The sequence below is a fragment of the Gopherus evgoodei genome, chromosome 6, assembly GCF_007399415.2.
Source record: "Gopherus evgoodei ecotype Sinaloan lineage chromosome 6, rGopEvg1_v1.p, whole genome shotgun sequence".
In the NCBI taxonomy this organism is placed as follows: Eukaryota; Metazoa; Chordata; order Testudines; family Testudinidae; genus Gopherus; species Gopherus evgoodei.
Window position 1 is genome coordinate 54,409,058 of NC_044327.1, and position 14,626 is coordinate 54,423,683.

General features: G+C 39.4%; 1 protein-coding gene across 1 annotated transcript in view; it reads right to left on the reverse strand.

Annotated features, from left to right (window-relative positions):
* Positions 1-1,747: 1,747 nt before the first annotated feature.
* CHSY3 (chondroitin sulfate synthase 3) overlaps positions 1,748-14,626 on the reverse strand; it is a 244,260-nt gene continuing 231,381 nt past the window's right edge. The window contains exon 3 of the mRNA XM_030567761.1: positions 1,748-6,024. Within this exon, the coding sequence (XP_030423621.1) occupies positions 4,462-6,024 (1,563 nt within the window). The 3' untranslated portion in view covers positions 1,748-4,461. The remainder of the gene's footprint in view (positions 6,025-14,626) is intronic.

Sequence of the window (14,626 nt, forward strand, 5' to 3'; positions counted from 1 at the left end):
CATTGATTAGCCTCATTCCACCAACTTTCCATCATGCCTATATTATCAATATCCTCATTTATCATCTATTTCACACCCCTTAGTCTACAGACTTCTACATTTAGACTTACAAATGATAACTCCAGGTCTCGAATTCCAACTGTGCCATTGTACTGCCAAAATCGGAACCAAGGAACCCCTCAAACATTATTCATTTTCCTAGGCTTAAGGACTTCTTATCTGGGTGGGATTCCAAGCTGAAGGAGACGAGAGCAAAGAATGAAGTAATACCATGCAGGATACTTTTAAACTAAAGTGACAAGCAAATGGAAACTGTAACAGAGCTGGAAACTCATTCGGCAAAGTGCTCGAGCTCAGTATTTTTATATAGCAGTGACATCATAAAACCTTACTGGAAATATCACACTGTTTCAAAAACGTTCGAATGCTGTGGCAACATCTACTGAAAAGGGAAGAACCAAAGAAAAAATGAAGTGGGAAAGCGAGGGTGAAGCATGGAAACCTAGATCATTAGTCAAGTGAATAAATGCAGATGGAGTAAAATGAAAAAAAAAAGCAGAAAATTAGGAAGGAATAAAAGAATACGAATTGATTGTTATTTAACTTTTGGTTTTACTTAAAGTAAAAGAAGCTTTTTTCTGTTATTCACTAGTAGTAAATATTGATTTCAGCACCCTAACTACTACCACTACTAAAACGAAACTTGCGTATATTTCTCATACAACCTCTTTTGTTTCCTTGCTTGTTTTGTTAACTTTGGGAAGCCTTAGGGATATTTGTTTTTTCCTTTTATAAACAGAGCTCAGACATAAACATTTCACTAGACAGAAATTCACTAATTCTCAGCCATGTTTTTTTAATCATTTCAACTGGTGCAGGAAAGCAAAAGCAACAGACTGCAGCTGCCTTCTTGCCATATCTTAAAGATATCTTTGTCATCTAAATGTTCTCCATGTGACTAATCCGTATGTTAATTAATCACTTTTATAATTTTTGCAGAAAACCCAAAAGGTTAAAATGACCCAGTTACTTCATTGTGGAAAAATGCTCATAACATGCTGTACAGAAATGTTCTATCTAAATAGCAAAGATTTGTAGTGCAGTCACATAACGTATTAAAATCATTACAGTCATTGGCAGCTCTGCCTCAATATTTTAGCTGGAGCACTGTAACTCTCACCTGCACATGGGCTCATTAAGGTCACTATTAAAAAAGTCTCTCACACTCTGCTTGACTAATCAGTGAAGCGTAGACATTTCCCACCATGTCCTGTTGCTCCTCGAGTGTATTCTATGCAGTCTAGGGGACAGTAAAGTTGCCTCAGAGGGATCCTTTATCTAGAAGATTTAAATGTATTAACTTAACTGCTGTGAAAAGCACATTGCATTGGGAGAGAAACAAATATCTTACTTCTTTTTAATTTTCTGATTTTTCTGAGCAGAGCAGTGTCCCAAAGGCAGAAGTACCAATAGGCACAACCCATTTGTCAGTAATCAGAAAATTAAAGTAACTCTCCTATTTCCATCTCCAGGAGACTGTGAGATTACAGTCTATTTTATTGTTCATCCATTGACTACATGCATGCAAAGGGATAGTATACACACATACTAGAGATTTCATTTTACAGTTAAAATATGATTAAAATGGGAAAAGAGCAATCAAACAGTGGACACTCGTGCCCTTACCTACACATCCATAACATCACTCTAATGTTTTTGTCTCAGTATTTTTTTTATTATGATCTTATTAAAAGGGGCATTATACGTTAAACTAATGCAAGTTGTTGTTATCTCAGGACAGTTATTCCAAAAACAATGCAGTATTTTATAATGAACATTTATAATCAGGTTTGTGACAAAGTAATTCATCATGTAAACAAATGAAGAAGTCGTGCAGTAAATACATATCTGTAATAGTAAGTACTGACATATCACTTACGACTCAAACCAGCAAGCCCTCTGTACAGCATTACCACTAAAATGAATGTTTTGGTCTCTTTTTTTAATTTGAGCTGAGCAAATACTTCATGGTCAATATGCTATCCAGTGTAATTAGAACTGGAATATACACAAGCAGATCAAAAGCTCTTCCAGGGCTATGGCCAGATGACAGACATCTACCGGTGAGTATTCATTTTCTGACATTTGCTATTTGAGCTGTCTTGGTTAGTTGTGTTTGGTCAGATTAATCATGTTGCCTGTTCTTGGTTCCCTAATTGAGCAAGAGTGCAAGCACTTTAGGTATAAATAGTTATGCAAATTTAAATTTTGGGTTCCATAAATATTTTCACATGTAACTATGAAAGTTACTTTCTCCAAACATTTGTGTCAGCAGCAGTGGACTGGCCTGCAGGAAAAGGAGAGAAGAGGAGTCCTTCCAAGGCGGTCTGGGCAATTGCAACTCCACCTCCACCAGCACCACCTCTTTCTTCACAAAGATGAAGGGCGATGGCAATAGTCTTCTCTCAGTTGAAATAAAGGGGGCTGGAAGTACCACTGCCATCACTTCATGTTGTGATTTTTTTAATGAGCTCTCCTGTCTCAGTGCCTGGGTTGCCCTTTGCCTATTGCTACTTCTTGTGTTTGAACTTTGAATTAAACATATTACTGTATTATAAATTCTGGGCTAGCGCAAAGATCATGCCTCCTACTGTTTATCATGATAGTATGTTAAATTGAAACACAAGAGACATCAGAGGGCAACTGCGGCCAATTCTGGGCCCAAATCCTGTGTCCCCACTCTTCTCCACCGGTGATGCCTTCTCCTTGCAAGGATTAATTTCTAGATTTGAATTCTATTGAGCCTTCTGCCAACCAGAAGGGATCTGTGGGATCTATACTTAATCTGTCTCTGTTGCAGTAGTCTTGGGTAGCCAACAGGTCTTCAGGCCTCTAGACAATTTTCCTGTATGTCTGTACAATAAATATCAGTCACTTGGAAAGAGAATACAAAGGGGCTGAACATATTCAAAACAAGTTTGCATAAACATATGAACAAATACTTGAGGGATATTTATTTGCATCATTTGCCCAGCTCTTCTTGCAATACAGTTTAAAGTCAACTGCATTAGTTATAACATACATCCAACATATTAACTCAAGCTTGGCTAAAATCTGATGGTTTCTTGTGTATGCTTTGCAAGTTGTTACCCAAGACTCTGAGTAAAATATTCTAAATGTGTGTCAAAAAGAAAGATAAAGAAAATTTGTGCAAGAAAACACTATCTGAAGAGAAAACATGAATAATGTTTAAAATGATTACATATTTTCCCTATACAAAAAACCTAAGTATAAAAATTGACTTTATATTTATTTTTTCTTATGTTGGTTTCATTTTCAATACTCCACAGATCCATAATATGACAATTTCAGGCTGTCCAGAAAGATAAAACTTAACACAGTCCTATAACCTTCACTAGCATAAATATATTGGCAAGGAACTTTGACCAGCAGTAGTAAATTTTCATACTTAAATAATTATTATTTTTTACAATTTTTGAAATTTTACAGTGGTTGGTTTCTGAATACCAATATTAATGCACAAATGTAAAAAAGGCAATTTTAATTAACCCTTTTTGTCACCCTTTGTATCAAGTGCAGCTTTATGAAAGGAATGTAAAAGAAAATCATTTATATATTAGAGACATTTTAAAAAGAGACACAGCAACTTATTCTATGTTTTGAAAAAGAATACTGTTTGTCTATACTTTATTATAAATAATCATGTTCTGTCATAGTTTCTTCTTGCCAGCAAATGAAGGACATTGTTTCACACAGCTTCTAAAATGTACATGAGTATTTGATTAAATCATGTTCCCTTGAGAAAATAAAGTTCATTCGCACAGAGCAGACAGTAATGAGGAGCTCATTATTACAATAAGACTTTTAAGGACCTTGGTAACCAGTACCAGTTGCATTTGGAAAGACACTCCTCAGTTTTTCTTTTTTTAAAAAATAAAGGTACAATCATAGTTATTCATTTACTTTAAAAATTCTTAAGATGACGAAAAGTAGTGTTTATATATATAAGTCCTTGTATAAATTATAAAACTCAAGTTTATGTTACAGAGTTCCTTCCCCAGAGGAAGCATAAAGCACTTTTGTGGTACCTTCACCAGTAAATATTTGTATCACATTAAGTTTGACAAACACAACAAAGACTGATATTGCATCCTAAAGCCCAAAGAGAACATTCCTTTGATGCAGTCTCTCATGATGGATGTGCCCCCATGGGATCATTTGATTGCCATGAGTTCAGTCAGTTTTGAATAAAGGGCATAGGAAAGTAACACATCTAACCAGCTCAGTAGGAATTGGAAATATTAGTGTACAGCAGTCTCATCTTTTTTGAGGTCAAAATACACCTTTTGGAAGACAAAGAGGAGTTTAAGAATATGACAATAAAATAAAAAGAAAAACAATGAGGTAAACTCCCCCAAAAAGGCAGAATGAGCTGGAATGTCAGGAGAGAGTTCGATTGTACCTGACACCTAAATGTTTTTCTAGCCAAAGTTCAGCCAGCTGCATGGTAGATGCAAATGTACTTGCTTTGGACCCCAAGCACATTTTATATTGTTTAGGGTCTAAATTAGGGTCACACTGAACCGGATGAAAAACATGTACAACTCCTACTTCTTGACTTCTAAAAGCCTTCAGCCCAGAAGTTATTACTTTAGTAAAGAGGTCTACATCCTCAAGTCCCCAGCCCTGAATTGAGGTATCAAATCCACCAGCACTCAGTAGATCACTTTTGTAAATACAAGTGATTCCAAATCCATAGTCTCGCCAAAATCCAGTTTTCTTTGTGAAAACAAAGTTACTGTCACCGGGAGGGTTGCCTCCATATATTACTTTTGGATCATATTGACTAAAGATGATGGGATAATAAACCTGCTGCCCTTGAATAGTATTATCTCTACATCGTTGAAGAAAGTCTGGTGTGAATATCAGGTCAACATCACAGAATAGCAGCAAAGTGTCATTGTCAAATTGAGAGGAGGCCATTTCAAGACCTAAACCTCTGGAAAAGTCCCCTGTCATAGGAATTAGGGTCATATCTGCCTTCGGATACTTATTATGATATTCTTTAATTAACTCTCTGTGTTTGCTGGAATCTTGGCCAGAATCAGAGCTGAACAGAATTACTGCCAGCTTTACGTTCTGCCTGGGAATAACACAAGTCTTTTCAAAATTCTCCATAAATCTTAAGAAAATGTCATATCTTCCTGTGAGAGGGACAAGAATATGTATTTTCTTGTCACTATGTCCTCCTATTTCTTTGGTGCCCTGAAATGATGAAAAAATCTTTAAAGAATTTGAAAGAAAAGAAAAAGACTGAGTATCACTGTTAATATTCTCCACAAGGCTTCTTACATCCAGTTCCTCTGCCTCTTTGAAAAAAGGCTTGCTAAACAATTGCTGAAGGTAAGCATGACGTCTCACTGGAACTGTAAGTTTTCTTCCTTTGTGTCTTTTGTACAAAAGCAATAAATCCAGGATGTACTCCACTCCATGCATAGGATCAACCCTACGGTAGCCGTATTGTATTTCCTTGAAATCAATAAGCCTTCCTCTAGATTTAGAGTTTTCATTTATCATTTCCATTACTTGCATCACTATGTCATCCAATGCTGCCCGCAGAATGCTATTAATGCTTTGTCTGGGTGGCTGATTCTCAGCCACAGAGTAAAGAAGCTTCCCTGTCAGGAATTCCCATTCAATTACTTCATTCCTTTCACGGGGCTGGAAGCGATTGAAAGATGGCATCATTCCCAGCTGCTGATCTTCCTTATTTATTTCACTGTTACTGAGCTTGCTCATTAGGGCACTTTCTCTATGGAGCTGGATGGTGCGATAGCGTAGTTCTGAAATTTTGCGGCTCAGTATGTAATTGTGGAGTCTGTATTGGTAGGCTGGCCTTTTATTTGGATGAAGTGTTATAGCTGTGTGTATTTTACTGTTGTGAAGATCTTGGATGTAACCCTTCCGGTTGTGTTCATAATTTTCATGGAACAATTGCTGCATCTGGAGGAGGAAGAAAATAAATGCAGTTAGATAGGAAAAATGTTAAAAAATGCAAGCCAATAAACACCTGTTAACTTATTGTGATTTACTTTTCACATCCCAGTTTTAAAGTCAAATATTGCATATTAATCGTGTATATTTTATCTATTATCTATTTAAGTTCAAGTAGGGCCTACAATGGGCAAATAAAGTCTCATAAATAAATTGATATCTTGTGCTTATCTTTACTTATTCTACCTGGAAAACCAGATATCATTTTTAAGTTCATGCACACAGTAGTAAATCATGTCAGCAGTTTTTAGTAGAATGTCAAAACAGATGATGTACAAGTTGAATTTTGGAAAGCGCTCAATTCCTCTCATAAGCATCTATCAATATATAAACCATCATCTGTATAGATCCTTACTGCACAGTTATTACGGAGGCTGAGTGACGGAAGCTTTTTTTTTTTTTTTTTTAAACAGAAACTTGAATTTACACCTGAGCAGCTTCAAGTAGCTAATAATTCCTATTGCAACAACCAAATGGATAGAGCTTCTCAACACTGATTAAGCAAATTAACCTCATTTAACAAATCTGTTAGTTTTGTTCCACAGAATATGATTAATTGACTACATTATAATCACTGGGATACAAAGCTCTGGGAGTGATGCAAACAGCAACTTGCCCAATCAAACTATACCTGTCATGCTAGTATCATTTACTGTAATGCACTATTGATTTCTGAGGTAAGAACATCCTACTTCTGTCAGATTACTAATTGTAATGAATTATAATTGTAACTAGTGGTTAAAGCACAGGGCCAGGAGTTAGAAGATCTTGGTCATATACTTGCCTATGCTACTTACCCACTCTTGGGCAAGTCATTCACTCTTTCTGTGCCTCAGTTTCCCCTCCTCATAAACTGTTCTGAATGTTCATTACTGTTTGTAAAATGAATTAAGTACTCTCTTAAATGGGAAGCAATAAAGAAGAGTAAAGTATTATTAACCCTTCTTAAAATACATTTAAGTCACACCATCCTTTGATGAGATAACAAACACCGACTTTAATTGGAAGCATGTTCTCAATAATACAACAGAAAAGAAAAAGCAGGCTGTTTTCTTTCTTTGATTAATGGGAAACAGCCTGGTCTGTAATTACATTATATAGAAAAGGGGAATGTGTTCATTAGATAGGAAATGCTGTTCAGAGCCTTGTTGGTCAACTGAGGCACTAATTAGATCTTGAGGTTCGTATTGAAGTCTGTCTTCTATGCACTGCACAGATCAGCAGAGATGACATCTGATAACAGAACAAACAATATCCCAGCTTAAAATGTTTAATTAATTCACTTTATTACCAACCTCTCTAGAATATTTTGCTACTCATAGATAATATTAACCTATTATGCTAAGAACCGAAAGGGCAAAAATGTAATAGGCCTATTAGCAAAAGATCCTACAGCAGAAAATACAAAATCATAATATTTAGAAAAGATGTTATTAATTTCATGCATCACTTCAACATATTGCTATTTCTTCTTCTGTAAATGTGTTTGCTTGTGTAAATAAAATAATTATTGTCAGTCACCTCTGTATTTCAGATCCACTTTGCAGGGTCCTAGAGCCTGGGCTCCAGCCTGAGCCCATACATCTACAACACAAACAAACAGCTCCTTAGCTCAAGCCTGACAAGCCCGAGTCAGCTGGCTTGGGCCAGCCACAGGGTTTCAGTTGCAGTGTAGACATACCCTTAGATAGTACAATCATCTTTAAATTTTTCCTTAAATTTTCAGTCGCATTCTTCATTGTTATCCTGCTAAATTTGTGGAGAAAAATACTTTTTTGTGCAAAGTGGGAGGTGATGGTAGTGGTAAAGGACCTACTACAAAACCTACTTCTCGCCCTGGCAGCTGTAATTAGTATAGCAACCCTTTCTGTATCTTTCCATGCATTCTTGAAAAGCTCAGAATCCTGAAAGTCGGTAGCTATTACTGACAATATGTAAAATGTTTATTATGGTAGTGCCTAAGTGCCGACCAAGAGTGTGCAGCCATTGTGTTAGGCACCGTAGAAATGCAGAGTAGTAAATGGTCCCTGCCATGAAGAGCTTACAGTCTAAACAGACAAGACAAATGCAGGATAGGGAGAGAGGTAGAACATAGAAGTAGAGTGAACAATGTGATGGCAGCAAACATCATGTTAGTTTCATTATTATTATTTGGTGGGTACACTTAAGAGGGGATAAGTTAATAATAAAGGAAAGGGAGGGTATGAGGGAGTGAGGAGACATGGCAGGTGAAAAGGGGGTAAAAGGGACTGGTGTGAAGTGAAACTTAGGTGAAGAGACTGTAAGGAAAAGGGAGGGGGAGAGAGCTACAGTGCAGATGGGATGGAACAAACAGCCAATCAGCACAGGGCAGAGGAAATACAGTCAAAACTATAGAAAGTTCTCTGAGTATCCAAAAGACATTCTGCTTTGGCTGCTCCTGCTCCTACTGGCTGGAGCCTTTGACTGGTTCCAAGCTGCAATTTCTCCCAAGCCCATGTGGTGGAGGTGAGGAGAGGCACCACCTGGGTCCTAGGGGCTATGCACTGATAGCTCTGTACAAGTCATTAGTGCATTGCAGCAAACTCTCATGTCCTCTGGAGAACAGGATTAGAATGCATCATGATCTTGGTAAATCGGAGAACTGGTCTGAAATCAAGATGATGAATTTTAATAAAGACACATGCAAAGCACTGCACTTGGGAAGGAAAAATCAAATGTATGGCGACAAAATGGGGAATAACTGGCTAGGTAGCAATACTCCTGAAAAGGATTTGGGGGCAATAATGGATCACAAATTGAATATTAATCAACAGTGTGATGCAGTTCTAAACAAGTCAATGTCATTCTGGGATGCATTAACAGGATTGCTGTATATAAGACATGGGAGGTAATTTGTGCCCTCTATTTGGCACTGATGAGTCCTTAGTTGTGTCCAGTTTTGGGCACCACAATTTAAGAAAGATGTGGACAAACTGGAGAGAGTCCAGAGGAGAGCAACAAAAATAATTAGAGGTTTATAAAGCATGACCTATGAGGAAAGGTTGAAAGAATTGGGCATGTTTAGTCTAGAGCAGTGGTTCTCAAACTAGGGCTGCCGCTTGTTCAGGAAAAGCCCCTGGCGGGTCGGGCTGGTCCAGCCCGGCCCGCCAGGGGCTTTCCCTGAACAAGCGGCAGCCCTAGTTTGAGAACCACTGGTCTAGAGGAGAATAAACTGAGGGGTGACATAATAACAGTCTTCAAATCTGTAAAAGGTTATTATAAAGATGATGGTGATCAACCGTTTTACATGTCCACTAAGGGTAGGACAAGAAGTTATCAGCTTAGTTTGCAGCAAGGAAGATTTAGATTAGATATTAGGAAAAAGAATATTTAGGCACTGACACAGGTTATCTAGGGAGGTTGTGGAATCCCTGTCGCTGGAGGTTTGAAGAACAGGTTACACAAACACTGTGGTCAGGAATGGTCTAGATATAGTTGGTCCTACCTCAGCATGGCAGGAAGGAATAGATGACTTCTTGAGGTCCCTTCCTGCCCCACATTTCTCTGGTTCATTGAAACACTGGCATCTTAGCATACAATGGATCAGATTCTCCATTGATCTTAATTGACACTGATTCGTGACATGAAGTAAATGAGCTATGATAAATGATACCATCTGAGGTTTGGGCCCAGTGTGTCCAGATCCTGATCCCACTCAAGTCAGTGAATGGGGAGAATCCTACTGAATTCTGTAGGAGCAAGCCCAATGTGTTAATTTTTCATAGGACTTTACTAATTTTTTCTGAAGAGATTGCTGCCTTTTGAATGATTCTTACAGCACAACTAGCAATATAGAATTTCTGAATGCATCTCTTCAAGCTGAAACTAGAAGTTCGCAAGAAATGTGAGTAATCCAATAATGCTCTAAGGAACTCTGAACTACAAGCAGTAGAAAAAAACATGGTGAGCTGAATAACAGTGAAGACAATGTTTCCTTTTATGCTTCAATAGTTAATACGTAAGCATAAGGTAATTTGCATTGCAAATCTTTAAACTCATTGTAATCTTTGTGATTTACTGATGTAATAACAAATGAAAGTCCTTATTACATATAATGCAAATGCCCAAACCATCCCTCATTATTTTTACAAGACTAGTTTGTACTAAAAGACTGAATGCAAATGGAGCTTTTTAAATTAACACCATTCTTCTCTGAATATTGTTTATAAAATTATTTCCTTCAGTTAAAAATCCAGGAATGAAACTTAATCCTCACCACAACCCTACTTTAAAAAAAAATATGAATCATAATATTATAAGAACACCAGCATTTTATCTGCCTCATGGAACAACCAGCTTTTCATAGAACGGGGTACTTTTTCAGTCCTATCCTCCCCTTTCCCCAGATAGTTAAATATTGGGTCTCATTCTGCATTTCTGAGCATCCAAAGCTCCTAGTGATTTCAAAGGGAATTTTGAATACACAAGGAATACAGAGCTGGGCTTGTAGTGATCTGATCATATGTGGTAGAAAACAAGCTCTTTAAAAAACCAATTTACACTGAAAGTGTATAATGCCCTCAGAGCCCCTCTAGTCACAGCAATCTTTTGAACTGAGAAAATTGTGGCTCTTTATGTTATCACTATATATATCTTCTTCCCATAGTCTGAGCCATAGTGCAAAATTGATTTTACACCTGTAAAAACAATGGCTTTACTATTCATGTTATATTTGTGTATAGCTTATCTGCATTATGAACTAAAATGTTGTGGGGTGTCTTTGCCAACCAAACTGAAGCGTGAATTGAGTTTACTATTTAAATTACTGTAAGCATTACTGATCATGGGTTTTTTGTACCATGTACATACTGTTATGTTGATATACCCAGAAATAAAATACATCGTAGTGCAGTTGTGGTCATGGTAAAAGTGACTGCAAAAATGGTATTCTCTTACACAGCAGATCTGTCCTCTCTGCGTATTGTGAAACATATTTTCTTACTTTAGTGGCAAAAATATATTCCGCGGAGTCAATGCAGCTATGGAGAAAGAGCTGGATTCTATTCTGTATTACACATCTTCAACAGAATTGTTAGATAACTTACAACTGCAGAATCTTTATGAAGTTACAGCCAGGATGAACAGGATGTTTTACCCCTTGTTAAGCATGCAGGGCTCAAAAGTGGAGAAAATCATCATTGTGGCCAGATTATTCCAAGAGTAGTTTCATTGTCATTGGGACTACTCACCAAGTATTATGAGTAAGGGTGACAAATTTCTGACCCTTGCTTACGAATAAAGATTTGTAAACTGGGTATATGTGAAATACAACAAAACTCTGCAATACCAGTTTTACAGGATCAGGTTTCAAAGCAGAACTGCACTTTAAGGAATTAATTTAACTCTTTGAATTTCCTTGCTTTTGTGAGTTTGATTTAAGCTCAATAGGTACATTATCTTTTGATTTCCTTTCTAATCTTGTTCAAGACCTTACACAGACATCAGCTCAGCTCACTTTGGGCAGGTCCAGACTAGAGCTTTAAATCGATTTAAACAGCTTTAAATCGATTTAAAGCTGTAACTGTCCATACTACAGAGTGCATAAAATCGATTTTAAGGGTCCCTAAAATCGATTTTGGAACTCCATCTAAACGAGAGGAGTAAACCCAAAATCGATTTCTTAAAATCGATTTTATGATAGTGTGGACGGCCATCGAAGTTAATGGCCTCCGGGACGTATCCCACAGTGCTCTAGTGGCCGCTCTACACAGGTAAAGGTACTCTATTGCTGGCCAGGTAAACAGGAAAAGCCCCGGGAACTTTGAAATTCCATTTCCTGCTTGCACAGCGTGGAGCTCTCAGCAGCAGAGAGAAGAATGCAGTCTCCTGAAAATAGGAAAAGAGCTCCAGCATGGAGCACACAGGAGTTACAGGATCTGATAGCTGTATGGGGAGAAGAGTCGATGCTTTCAGAACTGCGCTCAAGCAGACGAAATGAGAAAACTTTTGAAAAAATTTCTAATGCCATGCGGGAGAGGGGACATACCAGGGACTCGTTACAGTGCCGAGTGAAAGTGAAAGAGCTCAGACAGGCGTATCAGAAGACCAAAGCAGCAAAGGGCAGGTCAGGCTCTGCCCCCAAAACATGCCAGTTCTACGACGAGCTTAACGCAATATTGGGGAACAGCGCAACGACGAACCCCCCCTTGTCTGTGGATTCAGAGGTGGGCGTCGTGATTCCTGCCACTACGGAAGATTTATTTGATGGCGATGATCAGTATGATGAGGACCAAGAGGAGGAGGCTCCAGCAGAGAGCACAGAGCATTTTATCCCCCAAAACAGCCAGGATCTTTTCCTCACCCTTACTGAGGTTCCCTGCCAGCCATCTCAAGGCAGTACTCCAGAAAATGAAGCTGAGGGACCGTCCTCTGGTGAGTGTAATTTTTTTTAATAAAAGTTTCGGTTTAATGTAAGCCTTTTTTACTGGGTGCTTCAAATCACTACCTGTACTTAGAGTCACTGACCAAGTAGATTAAAAACCTTTCCTAAAACAGTGACCCATGAGGTGGTTTTTGGAAAAGTCTCCATTGTAACAGGGCGGATTCATCCTGCTTGTTCGGGGAACGGAGAGCAAACCGGAAAAGGAGACCAGCTTCGCCACGGTTTGCTCTCGCGTTCCCCGAACCACCCAGCAAACCGCAGGGAAGGAGACCTGCTTGTTCGGGGAACGCGAGAGCAAACCGGGAAAGGAGACCAGCTTCGCCGCGGTTTGCTCTCGCGTTCCCCGAACCACCCAGCAAACCGCAGGGAAGGAGACCTGCTTGCTCGGGGAACGCGAGATCAAACCGGGAAAGGAGACCAGCTTGATTACCAGTACAATCTACTACAGGGATTACTAGCCATTATTAACTTACCATTTTCTCGGGACACGGTCTGTGTGCTCCCCTGACCTGCGTCTGAGCAGAAATCTTTGTCCTCAGCCACAAGCAATAAGTATTAAAGGAATCCTAAGGCGACCTTGTGGTAAAGTAACATGTTCAAGGTTCGATAACAGGCACAGGTCAGTGAGGAGAAAGACTGTATGCATTGCTGTGTGAAATGTGTCTCTTATGATTCTTTTATCACTCTTTCCAATCCCCACCCACCCCACACACAGCTGCACATTTCTCCAGCCTCCCTCTCGCTTCTCCTCTACGTGGGGGGGGTATCATAAGAAGACTGAGGAAAAGGAGGACGCGTGAGGACATGTTCACCGAAATTATGGCAGTAACCCGTACAGAGAGAGCTCAGCAGGGGGACTGGAAACAATTGGTCGCAAAGTACAGGGAGGCTGCCAGTCAACGCGAAGACAGGAGGGACCAATGCGAAGACAGGAGGGACGCCAAAAATGATGTCAGGTGGCAGGAAGATCAGCGCTGGCGAGCAGCAACTGTGGATCTTCTTCGTGATCAGACTGACATCCTCCGCGATATGCTGCAAGAGCTCCGTGGTTTCAGAATGCCCCTACAGCCCGTGTATAACCTCCCTCAGTACTCACCCTGTCCCACACCTTCCAGAACCAGGCGTGTAAGAACGCGTGGGGGAAGGCTCTCTGCACCAGCCCCCTCCACCGCTGCGGACACTCCAACCAGAAGGCTTTCATTAAATTGAAAAGGCCTTTGTGTCCTGTTTTTTCCCTCCTCTAATGATCCAAACTTCTCCCATGGCACCTTTGCCTCTTTTTACTCTCAGGTCATGCTATTAAGGCAGTGTGACAGTAGCTTGGTAATGAAGTAAAGCAAGCAGCTTTGGAAAGCTGCACAGAAGCTAGTTATCAGCATCAGGATTTGACAATTGGGGATATGGGTAATAAAGGGAAAACAAAGAAAGCAGCCATACCGTACCCTGGTCCATGAGAATTCCTGTTCTGTCTTCTCTGATGCACTTTCTTCTTTCCAACCTCCCTTGCCCTTCCTCCAAACCTCCCTCGCTCCGTCCCCCATAGAACGCTGAGTTATGAAATTTCATGCACAGTATTGTAACAACAAGCATGATGCTTGATTGATGAAAGGGTCTGATTTTAAATAAAGAGCACAATTCTTTTAACAAATAATAGTGACTTTATTTTTCAATAAAAAAGCAGTTAAGGGAGGTTGCAAGTACAGTGCCTAGCAGCAGACGGAAGCAGCTAATGGTGGAGGTAGGTAATAATTGGGAAATATAGAATTATATGTTTTCCAATGGACAGCTCTCGCAAGTAACCTAAGCACGCAATTGAGTAATGCTGCAGGGAAAGTATCTTGCAGCAGCAACACCACATAGACGGGGAGGGCAGCAATCAATTGAAAGGAAAATCAGCATTCAAACTGTACCCTGGCCCATGAGGAAGCTACTTTTTAGTGCTTCTCTGATGCGCACAGCATCCTGTTGTGATCTTCTAATTGCCCTGGTGTCTGGCTGCGCATAATCAGCGACCAGGTGGTTTACCTCAGTCTCCCACCCTGCTATAAAGGCCTCTCCCTTGCTCTCACAGAGATTGTGGAGCACACAGCAAGCAGCAATGACAAAGGGGATATTGGTTTGGCTAAGATCTGAGCGAGTAAGAAGCGT